This window comes from Homalodisca vitripennis, chromosome 3 (genome assembly GCF_021130785.1).
Source record: "Homalodisca vitripennis isolate AUS2020 chromosome 3, UT_GWSS_2.1, whole genome shotgun sequence".
In the NCBI taxonomy this organism is placed as follows: Eukaryota; Metazoa; Arthropoda; class Insecta; order Hemiptera; family Cicadellidae; genus Homalodisca; species Homalodisca vitripennis.
In genome coordinates, this window is record NC_060209.1 from 27259365 (window position 1) to 27281724 (window position 22360).

The window sequence follows — 22360 nt, forward strand, 5'->3', positions numbered from 1 at the left end:
AAGGAGTTTTCAATCAATATTAAATTGGGATTAAAAATTCCTCTCTATTACTAAGTTTAACATTGTAGGATATCTGAAAAGTTTACTCCAGATTTGTACTAATCATTCAATATTTTGTCTCATTAATAGCTAAAAATTTTAATTTTTACTGTACAGGTTTATTTATATTAGATTATTTTAAATCTATCAGCCTTTCAGTGTTTGAGTGAGTTAGAAAGACAGGTGTATAGTCATTGTTTGCCACCATTGTCAGATAATTATTATATCCAGTTTGGCTTAAAAATCAAATCCGGACTGTGAACCAGTGAAGATATCACAGGTATTTATTTTTTGAAAAGCATTAGTACAGCTCTTTTTAGTTATAGACTTTTGGCAGAATTCTGTAGAAACTAGTGATTTATTTAGTAGTTCTGTTTCTTAAAGGTTTTATTACAGTATTTGCATGATATTCTTTTATCACGCTTAATTCTTTTTCTTCACTCCTCTAAATAATTGCTGGTTTTGAATGAGCTTTAAGTGTGCCTTTTTGCTTGGATTATTTATTTCCTGTACAAGGTTGTTATTTATTAATTTTTCATTGGTTTTTTTTTTATATTTTGGTACAATTAAACTTTTACCTTAATGTGAAAATTAAGTATAAGTAATGATATTTTGGATCTTGTTGAGAGTTACTTTTTAAAATATCAAAAATTAACAACCTTGTCAGGAAAATTTATATATTAAAATTAAAAGTAAGACTAAAACTGTGATAATATAAAACTAATGTTAAAAACAAAAATAAATAAAAATACAGTCTAAATAGTGACTGAATTGGAATTGTTTTCTACATTTCTTTCTTACAGTAAGTAATATAAATTATTTTCTTTTTAAGAATTTGTTGTACTTTCTACACAGTTATTTATTAAACCTATTTTGAAAAATATTGATGTGTATAATTTTATTAAAGAACAGTAACAAAATGTTACTATGGTTCATATACTATACTTATGTGTGGTGTACAATACATTAATATTTATCAAAATCTGCAGCATTAATGATTAAAAAAATATTTCTGATAATTTATTATTTTTATATGTGAAAAGTTCTTTTTCCTTATGTTTCTTTTATTTGATAACAAACTGAATTTTGGTAAAACTAATAATCAGTTATTGCACTTAAATCAAAATGCTTTTAATATTGATTGACATAAATTACTGAGTTTATTACACTGAAAGTGTGCCACAAGGTGGTCCTTCTGCCGTGACTTAATACTGCCATCACTTTTGTTTCAAGAAAGATCACCTTTCTCAATGTAATATTGAAAACTACCTACTACTGATAACACATTACATTACATATATAAAACGTTTTCTTGTGTTACTAGGAAATAATTTTAACAGTGTAAACTTCATAAAAGTTGTTGTATTGACGATGGATAGTTTGAAAAGATAATAGAATTTTGGACTTTTGCCATCACGATATGTTACAAAAGTAGAACTGTACATTTCTAATATTGAAATCTACCCCCTTCCTCAAGTGTAAAAAACCCGAATACATAATATTAAACATGTACATAAAACTAACTTGCCACACACTAAACTAAATTTAACAGCATAAAATTTGTTTATCAAAAACTCAAGTAATACACCAACAGCATGAAATTTAATCCAGACTGTTGAGAATGTACACAAGCGATGTCACTGCACAGAATCAAGAGCACTAAACAACACGTGTCACATGCACCAGGGAAGTTGAAAGACTGGAGATGTTAACTAACTGAAGTACTGTAGTAATTTTACACATATTTTTGTATTAGTCACATCTGATATAGTTGATGTTAAAATCTGAAAAATTCCTGTAACAGTAGCTTTAGCTGGACTCAATAGAAAGAAGGGGGTGACGACAAAGTTAGAAAATCTTTCACTTGTTTTATTTCATGATTACGTTTAAACTACAAAAATAAAAGGAAATAATATGTTACACCTATCCAAACAGATATAAGAGTTAACTATTTAAATTCATCAGAAAATAATAAATAATAAAAATTTTATTTTATCAAATCTACTTGCTACATAAAGCCATCAAAGGCAACATTTTAATTAAGTCTGTGGTGGAGAAAATCACTCACAAATCCACATTCTGTTTTACGCATATAAACTAAACTAAATTGTGTTTGTGTAAGGGAAAGAAAAAATGTATATACAGTTTTATATAAATGTCCACAATTATCAACATTTGTGTTTTAAAAACAAACATTTCCAAAATAACTACTATTCATTTCAAAAAATGTATATAATGCTTTGAAGTACGTCAAACTTTTATATCCTATTTCAATGCAAAATTTCTCTTATTTCTTACAACAGTACATAGATAAAAATTCATTCTCTTAACAAATCAGATTGTCACCAATTTTTATTTTCTTATTTTCTTCCAATTCTGTCAGATTTCATATGAAAGTTTTCATAGCACAAGGGATTGATTTTTATTTGACTTTTCATAAATGTAAAACTTATAATGTTACTTGAAGATGCTATTTTGCCACAATTCGAAGATGTGAATGAACAAAAATCCATGTCGTTGTTACTCACAGTACAGTATTTGAAATTAAACAAATTTCTATCACACACTGCTCAACGTTATAGAGGGTGAGGTGAGAGCTAATATCCCAAATAAAGCCTGGGACCATCTTGTGGCATACTAACACTAGAGTTAACTATAGTTTTTCCAAATTTTCAGTATTTATATTATTTTTAAATTATCTGGGTTACTTCTATAAATGTGTATTACTTCTAAAATGTTATCGTCTGTTTGAGGTGTTTTTTAAAACCGTTTTCAGTAGTTTATACAATATTTCAGTTAAGTTTAGTTCATGATGTTTTTACAGTGTATTCTCTTCATGAGATTACAACATGTGAGATTATATAACCAAAGGGGGTACTAGAAAGATGTCATTTTTATTATTTTTACTTTTAATACATTTATGGTTGACTATCTTTTATTTCAGAATGTTCACATGAAGTTGGAGCTTGCTTTAGATGAAGACAGCATATTTTATAAACTAGGAAGTTCTGGACTGATAACATTCTCTGACTACATCTTTCTGCTCACTGTTTTGTCAAGTAAGTGTTAAGCTCTCTTTTATATGAATTAAATTTAATCTCTTTTGTCAATCACTTTTTGTTTTTCTTTGTCATAAACATTGTCTACAGACTCGGCCTTCAATATATTTTTCATGCCATTCGCCATAAACCTGGTTTTTGTATCACATGGACCATCTTGATTGAACTCTAAGGATGTTGAGTTTTTGAGATCCACTGCTCCATGCTTATAAACTATCTTGTGTCTAACAATTTCAAATTATTCATCGCACTTTGTTCCATGGGCATTTTTATTTATTTTTATAGAACATTTTGTGATATGTTTGCTAATTAATACAATTATGTTATACAAAATAATAAATAAAAATGTATTGCAAAATGTGTTGCTAACCGCTAATCTGGAGAATGGCTGGACCAATTCAGCTAACTCTTTTTGTAAACTATTCTTTGAAATCGGAGGAAGGATTGATATGAAGGAAAAGATTGGAAAAGCTACCTGGAATATTTTGGAATTCTAGAAAAACTGTAGTACTTATATTTCACAATCCAAATTTAACTGCCACTTAATAGTTGTTGACACTTTCAATTGAAATTTATCAAACGGATGGAAACATTATTTGTTTACAATTTAAATTTTAGAACAGAGCTTTATCAGTAGTGACGCAGATAGCAAATACAAAGTTAATATGTAACTTTACTCCAGATTGCACCAGTGATGAATTTAAAACATCTAATGCATTGTAAAGATTATTTAAACAGTATTATAAAACCAACCTTAATGAACAAAGCTGTGAATGTTTTTACTCACATCACCCCAAACTGGTGGGCTTTCTTGACATTGTAGTATTTCCCTTAAGCCACTGTTAAAATGCTATCCTATCAAATGTAATTGATAGCATGGCATTTTAACAGTGGCTTAAGGGAAAACAGAGAAATAAACACTAACATGGAAGATTCATTCTTTCCCAAACTAAAGTCAGAAAAACAACAAGACGTCGCAAAACATTACAGGCGATTAATTTGGAAAGTTGCTTGAACTTAATAAGAATTACCTCCTCATACCATAGTGATGCAGTTATGAAGTAAGTAGGATTTCCCCCTTGACCATAATAGGCTTCTCAGTCCTACACATGTATGTATAATTTCTTCATCGGGACAACAAGACAAACTCAACTATGGCACTGGAAATACCTTATATCGAAAATAGATCATAAGATATGAAAGTAGTCGCTTTTTGATCATAGTAGATTTTTGTGACAGACATATGTATAATGGTTTTTTGAACGGGGCAATAAGACAAACTTAATTGTGGCACTGTAAGTCATTTTATACGGTCGGAAGTAGAAGCCATTTAAACGAAATAGGCTTCTCAGACGTACCTATATAAATATTTTTTCTTCGTCAAGACAACAAGGCAAATTCCACTATGGCACTGGAAAGATCTTAGACAGGAAGTACATGATAACAACTTTAATAAACGCTTTTTGACTGAAGTAGGTTTCTAAGACCTATTTATGTATATTTTTGATCTGGGCAACAAGGCCGACTCAGCTGCGGCATTAGAAATATAATTAATTTGAACCAGAAACACGCCTACATGTGCAAAACATGATAAAAGAATCAGGTAAAACTCTGATACTCTTAAACATGAACACTGAAATAATATGTACCTGATGTATGCCTACTTACGTTTGAAAGAATTCTTAAGACTCCATCACATTACATCACTAAGTATTGTAAGGACTTTGATTTAAATATATCATGTGAAGCTGCAGGTAACAATTAGTACGGAATAAAATTAAAATTTGTGATTTTAATTTCAAAATGAAACGATTAAAAAAGAATATATAGCTAGTTGCAAATGATTTTAGCAAAGTAATGTTATCTATGCATAGCTGCATATAACTGGCTATCACAAGGACTTTGATTTAAATATTGCATATGAAGCTACGGGTAACTGTTAATATGGAATAAAATCAAAATTTGTGATTTTAATAACAAAATGAAAGATTCAAAAAGAATTTACAGCTAGTAGCAAATGATTTTAGCAAAGTAATGTTATCTCTGCATAGCTGCATATAACTGGCTATCACAAAGACTTTGATTTAAATATTGCATATGAAGCTACGGGTAACTGTTAATATGGAATAAAATCAAAATTTGTGATTTTAATAACAAAATGAAAGATTCAAAAAGAATTTACAGCTAGTAGCAAATGATTTTAGCAAAGTAATGTTATCTATGCATAGCTGCATATAACTTGCTATCACAAGGACTTTGATTTAAATATTGCATATTATGAAGCTACGGGTAACTGTTAATATGGAATAAAATCAAAATTTGTGATTTTAATAACAAAATAAAAGATTCAAAAAGGAATTTACAGCTAGTAGCAAATGATTTTAGCAAAGTAATGTTATCTATGCATAGCTGCATATAGTTGGCTACCACCGCACAGTACTTCTACCTGCTGTCACACAATCATTGCCAATATATATATATATATATATACTTGCAAGTATATATATATATATATACTTGCAAGTAGGTTTAAATTACAGAAAATTCAGTATTCATGTTTCTAATTTATATATACCTTAACACAATGTTTTGGTTGTCTTAATTCTTTTTTATATTTAAAGTGATATTTTTTTAGTCTGTTATATGGACTATAATTGCACATTTTTAATTGCTATTTGGAATCTTGAAATTTAATATTTTTCTGTATGGGTTTGGAAGCACTTTTCCTAAAGATATTTTTTTTATCTGTCTCAGATAATATCCAAATTAAGAAAACTAATGACTACTCAGGATCATCAATATTAATAATCAGTATAAACATTGTCCGTAATTATTGAATAACTTGTTAGCTACATATTATTATTCCATGTGAAATAGTATTTTATTAAAAACAGAATGATTGTATTATATTCATAAATTGGCTTAAAAAAGCACAAACTGGTTTATATATGGTAATGATCGTGGTACAAATCATTAAAACAACAACAAATAACAGCTTTATTAACATTTGACTTTGAATACAATAGCTTCATAAACATATAAAATCTAAGCAGTGGCTGTTAAAGTTTAGTTTATTTTCTTCCTCTAAGTGCTGATAGTAGTAACATTGAAAACACATATCAGTACATCAATTCCATAGGATTACAAAAAAACTAAGCTATAACTTATAGTTTGTTTTCTTATAATATTAACTTATTGATATTGGACAGTTAATTTCAGACAAGCTTTGTGAAATTTAAATTAATGGAAGTTATCTATACATGTAAACACTGAGTAAAGTAATTATTTACTTAAACTGTGCACTAACAATCTATTGCTTTTGATTTTGTTGCCATTCACTAACTAAAGTACACATTTATACATTGTGCTAAAACCAAAAATTTCATAAATGTGTGTATAAATCTGTTCAAAAATAAATAGATTTTAATAAATATTGTTCATTGTGAGTAACTCTGAAGTGAAGTGGATCACCTATCTTACTTTTTGGTTTCAGTTGTGGCTAAAAATCATTGTTTAAAAGAGGCTTTGTTATATACTTTATAAGAGATTAATAATATAATTGTTAACATGTGTTTTTACTTATTTGTTTCCATATTTATGTTTTATAAAACATGTGGAATTGTAATTAGCAGTAAAGTAGGTTATTTTGGACTACAAAAGGATTAATAAAATTACAAAGCTACAAAAGGTTAATAAAATTTAAAAAGGTATAATTTGCTAACTTCAATGTGTGACATAGGATACTTTTAGAAGCTAGTAAATTATGTACAACTCATAATTACAGTACTACTGTGAATTTTTAGCTTAATCTATTATTAATATTTCAGAATGAAGAGGTTGTGTTTTAGTATTAAATAAACATAAAACATCTATTAAGATTTTTTGCAACTTTGCCTGACGATGGAGTCTTCGATTCTGAAAGGCGTCAAAAAATAATATTAATATTGGAAAATATGTAATAATTTACTAATGATAATAAAATAAAACTTGCAGTATAAAAATAAGTGATTTATGAATTTAAAATTCATTTAATCTTAATTATATAATTTTTCAAGACCTTTGTTTATTTCATTTCCAAGAGATTTCCACAAGGAAATTACTTTTTTAACATTAAATTAATAAGAGTTAGATAATTACAAAATGTAAAAATTTACCCTAGAGTGCTTTGGCATTATATTATTGCATATTTTTTATTGCGAGATTTTTATTCTGTATTTGGTTCTATATTTAGAACATAATAATTTAATTTAATTAGTTTGTACCAAATGCTGAGCAGAAAATTGAGCATTTTACTAAACTACAAATGTTTTAATATCCTAATTTTAAACGCGTGTTTATAGTTCAGCAATACTTTTAGGAACATATTAATTATAATAATACATTTAAAATATATATATTTTTTGCAGTATAATTATTTATATACTCTTGAAATTGAGTTTTCCTCAAATAATATTTTATTGCTTAATATGGATTTTGTTTTTGCTTTGTAGAGTGGGAAAGATAATACGTAATTGTTAGAACCTTAAAAGAGGACCATATCATAATACTGAGACGAGTTGTAACCAAACATCTCGAAGTCCATAGCGTACATGGTGACCAGACGGTGGATCAGTTCTCTGCTGAGGCGGGAGTAGTACTTGGTCACCAGGTCAGCTGTGTGGAGCCCCACACGCACCTGGTTCTGTGCCTTCATCCTGGCTGGAGTAAGGATGTCAGAGATGCCGGCTCGTTCTATGATGTACTGCTGATCACGGGCCAGTGTTTCCATCTGCCAATTGTACACGATTACATTTTAGCATCTTAATTTTCTTTAAAATTGACATGGATGAAATGGAATAACCATAGAAATGAGGGATCATGGATAATTAATACTATTGAGATATGGGGTTAAAAGATGTAACACAATTCATCACTAGAATGCAAATTAAATTTTATATCAAATCTATTAATGCCTCAAAATGAAGTTTAACCCTTTGAGTGCCAACGTCCGATATTACCGGACGTCAAAAATTATCTGAAAAGTGCCAACGTCCAATTTCACCGGACGTTCAGGAAAAATAACTAAAAATTGAAAACTTTATATTTTTAAAGTAACATCATATTAAATTGTTCATGAATAACTGTTCTTTTAAAAATAAATTGTTATAGTACACTTCCAATCAATTGACTTTAACGAAAATCAATCTAGAAGGCACTAACATCACTGTCAACAGATTGTGACGCATATTTCTCAGTGCGTTGTTTATCTCGTACTGTGTTGTCATGATTGAAGGTAATGATATGAATTTTTAAAGATTTATAGACAATTGAATACTCTTTCCAGTGATATGGACAAACAAAAAGGATATGCTTTTTTTTGGTAATGGTAATTTGGTTTAAAAATGAAATTTATAAATCAATTATGGAATCTTTTTAGATAAGTCCATTTTTGGTATTCCTAAATTTAATTGTATAGTAACTTTGTTATTTTATGTTAATTAGGCAGTTTTCAGAGAAAATAAAAAAAAATATGTTGATAGCTTATTAAATAATAAAACTTTGAATTTTTTTACTGAAACCTTGCAAAATGCCTTCAAAAGGGCTGGCGTTTGTAGGTAAACCCACTAGACAAATATCTGGCACTTTTCAGTACACCCTCTCAATAAATACTTGGCACTCAAAGGGATAATAATTTATACTCTGATGTGTAGTACCTTAGCGATTATGGAGAAGTTAACGGAACAAGGTGTACAGAACTGGTAGATTGGGGCCCAGTGTTCATCAGCGCGCACTCGACTCTCAGTGACGTAACGCACAAACTCCTCAAAAGTTGGTCCCATGTGTTCGTCTTTTGGGGGCTTTCCTCTGTAGCGCACTATGATGGCCCTGCAATACTTGCATTTAATATACCACTTCAAAAATGACATTGCAAAACGGTGACATTTGAATTATACATTTGTACGAAAGATTTTTTTTACCTCGCAAGCCTCTTGTAGTAGTGGGAATGCACGTGTTCAACTTTGTTGCGATATGCTGAAAGGAGACGGTGAAGAGGGTCACGGGCGATAAGAAATGACAAAGAAGCCGGCAATGCGTTGAGGAGTTGCGAGACAGAAGGACGAGGGAAACGTGAGCGCAGTAGGGTTATTGGGTTCTTCTGCGACACTCTGAGGAAGTTTTCTGCAAACCCACCTGTGCGAATATATTTGGTTTATATATTCAGAAACTTCTAACTAGAAAGAATCACAAATAACCTGTTTAGTCATTTTTCTTAACGTGATTATCAGTTCTGCTTTATAACCCATTATATATTATAACACAATACAACACCATTTGCCAGAAATACTAAGAAAGAATTATTTCATTGATATTAATAACTATATGTGATAAAAATGGAATATACCTAACAGGTTGAAATTGTACATCCATGAAGAGCTGGCTGCCTTGAACACGTTACACCAGATAATGTTGTGATGAGCGTCAATGACAAACTCCCATGCGTTTGGTAGAGGTCTTGGTCTGGGCGCGTTGAGACATGCCTCTTGTAATGTGTTCTGGCGATCACTTAGCTCTTTCTCCACAAGACTCCAGTTGTACACCTCTTTCACTTGGACCTGATAAACAATTTAAATCGTACAATTATTCAAGTTGTGGTGAGCGTCAATGACAAACTCCCATGCGTTTGGTAGAGGTCTTGGTCTGGGCGCGTTGAGACATGCCTCTTGTAATGTGTTCTGGCGATCACTTAGCTCTTTCTCTACAAGACTCCAGTTGTACACCTCTTTCACTTGGACCTGATAAACAATTTAAATCGTACAATTATTCAAGTTGTGGTGAGCGTCAATGAGCGTCAATCTCCCATGCGTTTGGTAGAGGTCTTGGTCTGGGCGCGTTGAGACATGCCTCTTGTAATGTGTTCTGGCGATCACTTAGCTCTTTCTCCACAAGACTCCAGTTGTACACCTCTTTCACTTGGACCTGATAAGTAATTTAAATCGTACACTTGTTCAAGTTGTGATGAGCGTCAATGACAAACTCCCATGTGTTGGGTAGAGGTCTTGGTCTGGGCATGTTGAGACATGCCTCTTTTAAAGTGTAATGGTATTTTACACCTCTTAAACTTGGACATGAAAAACAGTTGAAACCGTACAATCATTGAAAGTCTGATGAGAATAGAAGAGATTTTGAAAAAAGTATTATACCTTTTGTAGTGTGTAATATGATGCATATAATTTATTGTTCAGATCGATCTTTATTATAAGTTCATACTACAGAAATGGACCAATCGTGATGGCTAGCCATTCTAATGTAAGCTACTGCTTCTCTCACTCTTTTTACATCTTTTACACATTCCTTCTGCAACAGTTGTAACACATTTTTAATTAATTTTACTGCTTGATGATTTTTTTCCAACATGTAATAAGACTATTAACAATGGCCAGCTGCAGTGACACAGTTTTGAGTTTTACCCTATAAAAGCAATGTTAAACATTAAATGCTTTACATCCAATTGCAGAATTATGTAAGATGTTTAATTTTAAAGATATAATTAATACTTATCAAGACAGAGTTTTTCTTGAAAGGTATAATATGATTATTTCTTAAACGATGAAATAATTCTTTTCTAAATAAGCAGCAAAAGTATGAAAAATTAAAAATAAGTTTGATTAGCATTAAGTATATTTTTTAAGTGAGGCATCCAAAATTCTATGACCAAAAATAAAGACAAAATGTGTTTGATATTATAATTGCTCTTATGGAGCTAAATTCAATTTGGGTGCTAGTACAGTCAGATAATTAGATAATTGTTTTTTTTTTTATTTTGTAAATAAAAACTATAATTTTAATATTCAAATGCATGTTGCCAGCACTTACTTGTTTAGTTTTGTCGAATGTGCCATAAGAAATGGTTTGTCTTGTGGGTCTGCTGGAAGGAAGAGTGGTGTAGGCAAAGTAACAGTAGATACATGTGAAACCCAGAAACAGGAGGAACTTGAAGAGTGAACCGAACTGTAGACATCGTCTAGACCTAACTACCATCCCGGCTCATCATCTTAAACATCATTTAAAGATTCATCAGCCAGTAGAAATATCCATAGGTTCTTACAGACCGGATGAACTTAAACAGGAGATATCAAAATTATTTAAAATTATGCTGCATAGGGAATACTGTAATGGAGAAAGAGGCGACTGGTTAGTGCGTTATTTTTTTTTAATTTTTGTAGGTGGTGGTTGGTGTGGGTGGGTCTCCCTCAGAGTCAAGGCCAGTAGGAATCCTAGATTAGGGGAGAACAGTACTAATCATCCCTTCTCATTTAGCAATGGCTGAAGCCCAGATTAACCCCATGGTTTCTGCCCCATGAGATTATTGCAGGAGACGGTCCTATTACCACCACTTTCAATGCATCTTGGATATTCTGTCATTTTAGAAGCAGTACAAAACAGGTTTTTTGTTTAAGTGCATGGAGGTTTTCAGCTTCTTCTATAAAAAGCAAAGAACAAATCTCAAAGTGTGATAAGACCGTACAATATTTCTTTTTTTTCCAGAAAATCGGTTCAATATTTGAATGTATTTAGGCGTTACGCAATTAAAATCAATTCAAAACATTACTAAATAGTTTAGTAGGTCTTATACTCATTTATTTAAACTAATGTCTTTATTGGTTCCTTGACAAATAAAAAGTAAGTGTACCTTTTCAAATTCACAACACAAATGATTATTTTATGATTGAAAGTAATACATCTTTTTCAGTACATACATAATTTTATTAATTTTATCTCGGTGTGTGTAATTAATAGTTCTTTGTGAATTGAGACAACTAGTTTTATGAATTATTGGTATTTGTATGTATTGTCATTAAACGTAAATGGAATAATGTTTTTTTCATGCTAACACTACTTTTTGGTGTGACATATCACTACTGACAAATTGATAAATTGATAAATTTAATTAAAGTTGAACTAACCTCTCAAGCTATTGTACTTGTTGCTAACCTGTTAAAGACATTGAATATTCACCGAACTAAACTGAACTTACCGAAACCAAAGTCTTGTGAAGGTGTTCATCTATGTAGCTAACTACTACTGGACATTGCTCTAGGACTATCACTAATTGCTAGAGGATAAGGTGGGTATAGGGCTATTATTGCATCGTATTGTTGATGGTTGGACACTAGAAGTCTGCCGCATCTGAATGGCTGAGGATCAATACTGCACCCACCACCCACAACAGCCTCCCATGTTCTCCCAAACAATTATTGTATGTTTTAAATGTTTTTAAACTTATCTCATTTTTATGTGTTTTTATTTTGTATTACAATATGCAGTTCAAGAAACCAATAAAATCTTACTTTTGGGTTTTACTTTTGCAACTTGTCATGGTCAATGTTGTTTTAATTTTTTTGTACTTGAAAAGTTTAAAGTCAGTTCCTGAGACATGCTTAAAGTTCAATTATCTTCTGGAAGATCTATTACCTTCAAAGTTCTGAGATTTTAGAATCTCAACCACCATCACCCCTCCCTTCCCCCTCACCTTGCCCACGTCTTTAACAAAAACAAAAGAAAACTTGATGCACAGAAAATACATGAAGGTGATAAAGTTACACAATTTTAAATCGTAATAAAATTTATTGCTTCTCAATTTATTATAACAATTTTTTAATTGTCTTTAAATAATATTTAATTATCATAAATATATGTACCATAACTAACTCTCATTGTTTTACTGCCTTTACAACAAAGTTCTCCTTATTCTTTTCCATTCATTTGAAGGTAATAACATTTAAATAATAACATGCTTTGAGGCCTCCATGTATAGTTAAAATGGTAGTTCTTGATCATTTAATTAATAATCTGCCTTGTTCGTCAGTCAATACTATGTCATTTTGAGCCCAAAGTCAGCTATAGTTTCCCTGATCCCTAAACTATTAATTATCCTTTCTCAAGAATAATTAGTGATCTTAGATCATGACAGGCCTACATACAGCACCCTCAATCTTACATCTAATATTTGTCCACAACTTCACGTTATGCATCTTAAACGGAATGTAGCGCGCACGCACACTACTATTTTAATATAGTAATTTTTAGATGGTATTTTAGTAATTACACAGTGTGTAAATTAACTGGACTAACCCAAGTCCTTTAACCGCGTGATGTGAGGGTGACTGGCCGTGCTGAGGAAATGCAAGGGTCAGCACTCGTCCAGCACGGGTCGGCAGTCGAGTTGAGGGCTCGGAGGTAGGCGGAGGGATTGGCAATGTAGAGTGTGTGAAGTAAGTCTATTTTGGTGGAGTGAGATGCGAACATACCGGTACACATATAGTAGTTTGGGTGCCGCCTACGAGTGTTTTAGTGCATTTTGAATATAGATTGGACTCAAACAAAGGAGAAACGTGAGTAATTATTTCAAGACCCTTCTCAACCCACTATTCTAAATTTCCCTACGAGCTAGGGTGAGTGGCAGCAAAACGCTATCCCTTTTATTAACCATGAGCCTCTCTGGCTAATATCGGAGGGGCTTACAGTGGTGACCAGCGGTGGGATACGATAATTAAACCAGCAAATTATTTCAAAATGATTTCAAAACTTTAAAAGAACTCTAAAAGAAATAAAGAAGTGTACCACCACGTGGTTGAGAAAATTATTAGAACATTTCAGTTTACACTCCATTATCCAAATAACTACTATTCTAAATTCATTTACAAATTAATTGCAATGTTATATTTCTAAATTTCGAGTAAATTCAACTTATATGAACGAAGATGGACTTGGATTAGTTCTGTGTGCTTATTACACCATGTGCAACGCCATTACACTATGAAGCGGAAGTTGGACGCCATCATCATACGTCATCATAGAACATAGAAAGGAACAAGGAGGGCATACGTCACCGGACATCCAGTGATCCAGACCGGAACTACCAACTGCCGACCACTGTCTACGCAGATGTTGTCATCTCCGTCAACGCAGTCACGATCATCCACAGCCTTCGAGATGGCAGCCCTGTCACTATTTGGTGAAGCAGTGGGAAACTTTGTTAAATTAAATTAAATTAAATCATTGGCGAAACCTAAGATTAGACTACGTATTATTAGTAAATAGTTGGTTAAATAATATGGTTCAAAATGCTTTGGAAATAAATGGTGAATGCAGCATTCGAGGCCAGGCTTTAAGCATTAAACTTCTTTATTGACAAACAGATTCAGAATTATTTAAATAAAGAGAAATTAAAAGGATAACATCCTAGTATTTTATTTTGCCAAAGCCTCCATGTCGGGTCGTCACCTCCAGGGCATTCAGTCCATCATGTTTTCAGCGTAAATATAAGCAGAATAACGTGTTGATTAAAATCATTTGCTTGGAAATAGGGATATGCCAATGATTCTATATTAGCTTACTGTTCAATTTGATTGATAATTCATTAATATCTGTATACAAAAAGAAACCCGTAGAAATTTTAATATAAGTGTAAAAGAGTATAATAGCAATAATTGTTGGAAGTAACTTGTTGCTGACTTATAAAAAGGGTAAATTTCGAATTATACTGAAAACAAAAGTGATATCAGTTAATGTGATTAACTATTAGAGTATATAAGTAATAGCACATAGTATATCATATAACAAATACGATTATTTAATATTATTGCAGCTGTATTGAGTCACATTACAGTATTGATATACTTGTATATCGAGGCATTGTTAGACTATTGATCCATTGATAAACTCAATACTACCGATTAGTGATTGGTATCATTTGGAAATCGAAAAACTTTATTGTTTGATTGATCCATTATCGAAAATTGAAAAAAAAAAGGGGAAAGTTATTTTACTGAAAAATAGGGAAACTAGTTATTCACATTGTTGCTGTCAATGTCTTTTAGGGATTTCATTTTTAGAGCGTTAAGTTTAACTATTGAATATCACTGATAACCTAGAGAATTGTATAGCTACTGTATTCCAAAGAGGAAAACCAAATTTTTTTTTTAATTATTAACGATGGGCACTGTACACCTAGAAGGGAAGACCGTTGAGGTCCAAGACGCCTTTGATGCCATATCGAATAAAGTGAGGTCGCTTCAAGTAACACTAGATGAAACGTTAGCCAACGCTTCTACCTCCGCGGTGAACAAAACTGAAACATCTCCGTCCCCGATGGACATGACCCTTGCAGGACAGCAAGCCGTCATTTGAGCTTGTCTCAAGTATAGCCCATTACGATGGAGAGAAAGCAGATCTAGTCGCCCCCTTCTTTGACAACATCGAAGGAATTGGAGAGCTCAGCAATTGGAGTGAAGCTCAAAAACTTCAAGTTTTAAAACTTAAACTAACAGGCAGTGCTCTACAGTTTGCAAAGTCAGACGAAAAATGTAAAAAAAATCAACAACTTTAGAAGAAATAAAAGCTGCTTTTATGGAAAAGATTCGGCGATAGCCTACCAGATCATTACTACTTCGAGCAATTGGCTAGCATACGACAAAACAGAGGAGAAACTATTGAGCAGTTCTCTGACCGAGTAAAAAGGGTCAGTGATAAAACTCTAAGAGTTACAAACAACGCTGAAGCAAACCAAATTCTGAGAGAAGAGGCCGATAGAAGAGCCATGGATGCCTTTGTAAGAGGATTAAATGGTGAAATAGGACGGCAGACCAGGATCAAGTTCCCTAAAACATTCAGAGAAGCTGTAACCACGGCGATAGCTCTAAAACAACTTAGAGAAAAGACCATCCGAATTTGAGGAGAAGACAAGGCGAGTTTTTGGAACGATCACCGATACTACGTTGTTACACTTGTGGGAAACCAGGCCATAAAGCCAGAGAATGCCAATCCAGGCGAGTAGACATTGTATGTTATACATGTAAGAAGAAAGGTCACAAAGAGAGGGATTGTAGAAGTAAAAGTGAAACAACTACCTATTATTGTGAAAATTGCCGAAAACCTGGACACACAGCAAGCAATTGTTGGGGTATGAGAAATACCAGCATTAGGAAGAGGCGCGGCTAGAGGAGGAACCTTCAGGAGCAGAGGGTTATCAGCATGGAGGACGTGGATCAGCTTCGAACACGTTAAACCACAACGAGGGGACCCAGGCACGCCGCTGGGAACCTCAGAAATCATTAAATCTGAACCACACGGGACTCAGACAGGCGAAGTTGAATTTCAAAGCTGTTGCCACCTTGACACAAGAAAATGTGAGTGAATTAATTGTACAAGGGTGCATAGGAGGAGTGAACGGTCTCATTGTAATCGATACAGGAGCACAAGTATCACTGATCGATAGGACAATGGCTCAGAACAAGCTAACTCCAACTGAAATCCAAATACGAGGTATCACTGGTGCTGTTATGAACGTTTACGGCACTGTAACAGAGGACCTTGCAACTGGAGTTACTTGATTTAAAATGTGACTTCGTCTAGCAACAGATCTCCCTGAAGATTATATTGCTATCCTAGGATACGATGTTTTGAAACGAAAAAAAGGCTGTGATTGACCTTGAGAATAAGTCTCTGAGTATTGGAAACAAGATAGCATGCAGTTTCCATGAAAGAGAATCCCCTGTAACTCGAAGCAGGAGAAGTGGCATTGGCATTGTTCAATGTTCCCACGAAACAAGTTCAAACCAAACCTTAACCCACCAAAACAAATCCTGAAGGAAGAAATACCTGACATTTTAGCGTATAGTCGCACAAACATCAACGTGCCTGCCCGTTCAGAAATGCTTATTCAAGTAAAATTAAGCAAAAACAAAAAGGATCAAATGGAACAAATGGAAGGAAAAACAGTAATTACAGAACCAGCGTTAGTAAAAAGTTCATGGCATCAATGTCGCTAGAAGCCTTTCAAAAGTGAATAAAGGAATGTGTTGGACCAAAATCATAAATATCACCTCTGAAAATTTAGTGATATACAAGAATACGCTGCTCTGCAAAATAGAAGAGCCACACAGTGAAGCAAATAAAGGAGCATGGAAACGAGTAAATCTAACACAAAATAGGACAGAGGAATTCAATGGAAAACTTGAAGAAAAATTAAAGCACCTCCCAACTGAAGACCAAAATAAATTAAAAAATGTTCTCCAACGCTACAAGCGTCTATTTAGCTTAGGAGGAATAGAGAATTTGGGGTGTACTTCTTTAGTTACTCACAAAATCAACACGAGCCAACATCCTCCGATCAATAAGAAACCTTACAGAGTGCCACAATCACAGAGAGGTACTCTAACAAAATTTGATACAAGAACAATTAGATAAAGGTGTAAATTGTACCCAGTACTTCCCCATGGTCAGCACCGGTAATCATTGTCCCCAAGAAAGCAGGCTCTGATGGTACCATCAGTTATCGTCTATGTGTGTGGACTATCGGGAACTCAATAAAATTACAGTTCCGGAAATATATCCCCTTCCAGATATACATTGAAACTTTAGACATGTTAGGAGGCAGTCAGTACTTCTCGGCACTGGATCTGAATTCAGGTTTCTATCAGGTAAAAATGCACCTGAAAGTCAAGAGAAGACGGCCTTCAGTACTCCTGATGGTCATTATGAATATACACGCATGCCAATGGGATGATCAATTCTCCTTCTGTATTTCAACGATTGGTTGATACTACTCTCACAGGTCTGAAAGGAAAGCATGTTTGCCCTACATGGATGATATCCTAATCTTCAGTTCGAGTATTGATCAGCACGCTAAAGATCTTAGTGAAGTTCTAGAGAGATTTCAAGAGGTAAATTTGAGTATCCAGTTGAAAGAAATGCCAAATAGCAAAAGTCTGAAATTAACTTCCTAGGGCCATGTTGTATCGAGAGATGGAATCAAACCATGTCAGAATAAGATTGAAGCTGTTAAAAATTTTCCAAGACCCCAAGAATGAAAAAGGAACTTCGTGGATTTATAGGACTATGTAGTTACTATAGGAGGCATGTACCGAAATTTGCCGACATCGCTAAACCTCTGACAAAATTAAACCAAAAAGACCAAAAGTTTGAGTGGAACGAAGAAGCGGGGGAAACATCATTTGAAAAATTGAAGACCATCCTTGTAACTGAACCTTTATTAGTGTATCCAAATTTCTCCAAGGAATTCGTCTTAAGCACTGATGCAAGTAATGTTGCACTTGGCGCAGTATTTAGGGACAAGTGATTAATGGAATAGAACACCCTATCGCCTATGCGTCAAGACAGTTTTAAACTCTGCTGAGCAGAATTATACAGTAACAGAAAAAGAACTTTTAGCAGTTGTATGGGCAGTAAAGTATTTCCGATGCTACCTGTACGGACGATCATTCTCCTTGTATACTGATCACAGCGCAATCAGATGGCTGCTGTCGCTAAAAGATCCTTCGAGTAGACTCACTAGATGGGCACTGAAATTGGCTGAATATGACTACAAGGTATTCCATAAACCAGGGATAAAAAATCAAAACGCTGATTGTCTGAGCAGAATTGTGTGCAAGAATACTGTGGAAAAGTCTACCTATATTGGATGTGGACAGCATTAAAGAAAATCAATGTAAGGATGAAGAGTGCCAGAGATTGAAAAAAATACCCTCAGTTCAAAACAAGTCCACAAGGAGTCATCTATATAAAGAGGCAGGACAGACAAACTGATAGTCGTTCCAAGACGGTTAAGAGAGAAGGTTATTCGTTTACACCATGATATCCCGACAGCAGGTTCATGGAGGTATCAAGAAGACGATGTTAAGAATCCAAGAAAAGTTTTATTGGCGAAAAATGAAATTAGATGTTGTCTCCTTTATCAGAGCATGTGATCCATGCAATAAAAGAATGGATTACGGAAAAAACTAAAGCACCTTTAGGTAAATTTCAAGAAAGTACAGAATTTGGATACCGGATTTCGTGTGACATTGTTGGCCCATTACCCCTAACAAGCTCCAAAAAACAAATACATACTGACAGTTATAGATCATTTTACAAGGTACGGAGAGTTTATTGCATTGCCAGACCAAACTGCAGAAACAAATAGCCCGAGCACTTGTGCAGAGAGTCATTACGAAGATGGGAGTACCCTGCGAATTAATTACTGATCAAGGCTCAAATTTCACATCCGAAATAATGAAAAGCATGTGTGCTCTACTAAGAATAAAGAAACTTCAAACCACCGCATATCATCCCATGAGCAATGGTAGAACAGAAAGAGTTCATAGATCCATACCCAAGATGCTAAGTCATTATGTCAACCGAAATCAAACAGACTGGGGACGAGCTCCTACCAATGGTAAATATGGCTTATAACTCTCAAGTGCATGATTCAAAAGGATTTTTTCTCCTTTTGAGCTAGTCTTTGGAAGGAAGAGAGATGAAGACTCCTTAGAAGATGATCTATTGATCACAGAAGAAGATGATGGTTACCCTGATTATGTCGAAGATCTTAAGATGAAGTTGAATGCCGTAAGGGAATTTGTCTCAACAATGCCAAGACCATGCAAGAACCCAGCAAAAGAGACAATACGACAAGAATTCTAAGCTAAATAAATTTGAAGAGGGCCAACGAGTATACCTTCACGTGCCCCAAGTGAAAAAGGAAGAGTGAAGAAGTTGTCTAGACCATGGAAAGGTCCATACACAATTGTCAAGGTTATATCAGATTTGAATGTCGTACTCCGAATTAAAAGGAAGAATGTAACTGTACATGTGAATCGAGTAAAACCTGTCACCGAGTTTAAGTTGCAAGAACAAGGAAGTAGCAAAATGATCCAAAAGCTGCTCAGGTAGCAGAAGAAGAAGAACAGGAAGAAATCATTGAAGAGACCGAAGACCATGAAGAGGCATTCAATAGAGTAGCCGGACAAAATGAAGAACAAGACAGGAGAGAACCAAGCCCAGGAACCGCAGAAGAGCGACCAGGCCCTTTTAGATCCATAAGAGATAGAAGAAAACCGGTGTAGATTCAAAGACTATGAAGTTTATTAAATAATAGGAATGTATATACATATTGTTATGACAGTGAACGTGTATTGCATCGTTTATTTAGTAGTTAAAAGTAAACGCAATGTATTGAATAATTATGTATTGTTTGTTATTTGAGGATGTTATATGATACACTAAAATATTCCTCGTTAGTATGTTATGCTTCTTGTCTGATGTGTAAGTAAAAGATGTTTTAGAGTACCACGTACAAAGTAGAATGCAATAGTTACTCCGAATTGAATGGGTTGTATGCGTGAGTATGAATGTTGTATGACTGTGAAACGAATGTTGATGAATGGGTATGCAAGGTGTGTGAATAAAAGCCAAATTAAAGGATCCAAACAATTTCAAATGTGTGATTGAGTACACTATAAGGAAAGAAGTTATATCTACGCAGGGTTAAGTAAGAAACATAAGATCAAGCTGTACGTAATAAAATAAATTCGAATAAGTCAGGGATATTCATGAAGTAAAACAATTATTAGGATCTAAATGATGATTTCAGGAATACTTGTACTCTTTGTCGAGACAGGAATGGCAGAGAATGAAATGACACAGGGAATCGTTTTCAAGAAACTTCATGACACAATTATTTCCGAGGATGAATGGAAGATTGTATTAGATTTTAATATGATAGAAATAAGAGACGAACTTGAGTCACTTAAGACATTGTGCACAGACTTAGTTTATTATACGAACACTAGTGTAAATGTGTGGGATGAGGACTTTGCTTTCGAATATAGTAGAATTAAGACCGGGGATAGACCAGTATGAATCCGATGTAAGTGACTTATTTAGACTTCTACCTACAGAACGCTCCAAGCGAGGACTAGTTGATGCAGGAGGATATGCATTGAAATGGTTGTTTGGTGTACCCACTAGCGAAGATATGGAACAAGTTAATAGTAAAGTTGAAGAGATAAAAAAGATTAGCGGATCACTGTTGAGTTCTAGAGAAAACCAAATCACCTTAATGAAAGACATGAATGAAAAGATGGTAACAAATACTAAAGCCATATCAGAGATAATGACTAAACTTACTCATTCAAATAGCATGTTAATCACTTCACTCCAAGGATTCGAACAAGAAAACATTATGCTACATCGTTCATTAACAAAACATTTAAAATCTGTCAGTCTAGCACGTCATTTAGGTCAAACCATAGATGAAGCAAAGTTAAGAATTGTTGAGTTTAGGCAAGCTTTAGAATTAGTAAACACAGGTAGAATAAGCAGCAAATTACTACCACCCCATGAGTTTGTAAACATATTGCTTGACATAGGAAAAAGTCATACCTCGTCATTTGAAACTAATTATTATACCAGTTAATGAAGAGGACGTATTTATGTATTACACCTTTTGCACTGCTCATGCTTTAGCCACAAGACAGGAATTAGATTGATCGTAACTGTACCTTTAAGTTCGCAAAGACAGACGTCTTGAACTTTATAAAGTAGAAGTTATTCCATTGTACCAAACAAACCTTCAACATTTGGTTAAAATGGAATGTACAAGTTGATTATTTGTTGATCTCCAAAGAGAGACAGTATTATGCACCTATCGATTTTTACACACTAAGTCAGTGTAGACTAGTCATTTTTATTTGTGTCCTAACTCTATAAAATGTATTGCATCATAGCGTTAATGATTGTATATTCGCTCTATTCATGGGATCTAACTAGTCACAGAAAAATGTTCACGAACCTTAACCATAAATGTAACTTCACCTGTATGGATCCAAAACGGCAATGATTGGATCTATAGCCTAAAGGAACCATATAAAGTTCATACTTAACTGTATGAGGAGTTCTGATGGAGTAAAAAACTCAGTTATCTCTCCACCACATCTAGGTTATTTAGAATTAACTTTAAACAAGTCTGGAATATTAAAACAGGCTTTCAAGTTGCGCTATCTTTGGTAAATATAATAAGTTATTCTCGAGGACTCAAGGAAATATAAAATATAAATTTGACATTAACCATTTGCACATCCCAAAGATTAATCTGTTGCTATCTCACGAAGAAGAAAATCTAATCTTTAAAAACAGTAGCTTGTTATTTGAAACAATGCAAAAAGTCAAGGACAATCTTAAAGATAATCACAATAGAACTAGACCTTAACAAGCTTTTAAATGATACACATGTTTTGTACCCTAGTATCAAAGAAAGTATAGAAACCCCACTGAACTATTTCTACATTATCATAGTTTCAATGTTTATTTTGTTCATTTTGAATAGTGTACTTTGCGTAGTTTTGTTTTGTCACAGGAAAAATGCCAACCTGTGCGAGGATGTCCTCAGTTGCTGAGCGGCAAGCCCAACCATTCGAGTAGAACATGGAACTCCGCTCGCA

General features: G+C 33.6%; 2 protein-coding genes across 11 annotated transcripts in view; one reads left to right on the forward strand and one right to left on the reverse strand.

Moving 5' to 3' along the window:
• Nucleotides 1-22360, forward strand: part of LOC124356707 (calcium uptake protein 1 homolog, mitochondrial-like) — a 134045-nt gene that overhangs the window by 99591 nt on the left and 12094 nt on the right. For all 10 annotated transcript variants that reach the window (XM_046807873.1, XM_046807871.1, XM_046807876.1 and 7 more), the window contains one exon: nt 2984-3098. In XM_046807873.1, the coding sequence (XP_046663829.1) occupies nt 2984-3098 (115 nt within the window). The remainder of the gene's footprint in view (nt 1-2983; nt 3099-22360) is intronic.
• Nucleotides 7234-9753, reverse strand: LOC124356709 (carbohydrate sulfotransferase 11-like). Its single transcript, XM_046807880.1, has 4 exons — nt 9481-9753; nt 9056-9269; nt 8792-8963; nt 7234-7866 (listed from the first exon to the last, which is right to left on the reverse strand). Exons 1-4 carry the CDS (start codon nt 9500-9502, stop codon nt 7621-7623), a joined length of 654 nt encoding a protein of 217 aa, XP_046663836.1. The 5' UTR covers nt 9503-9753; the 3' UTR covers nt 7234-7620.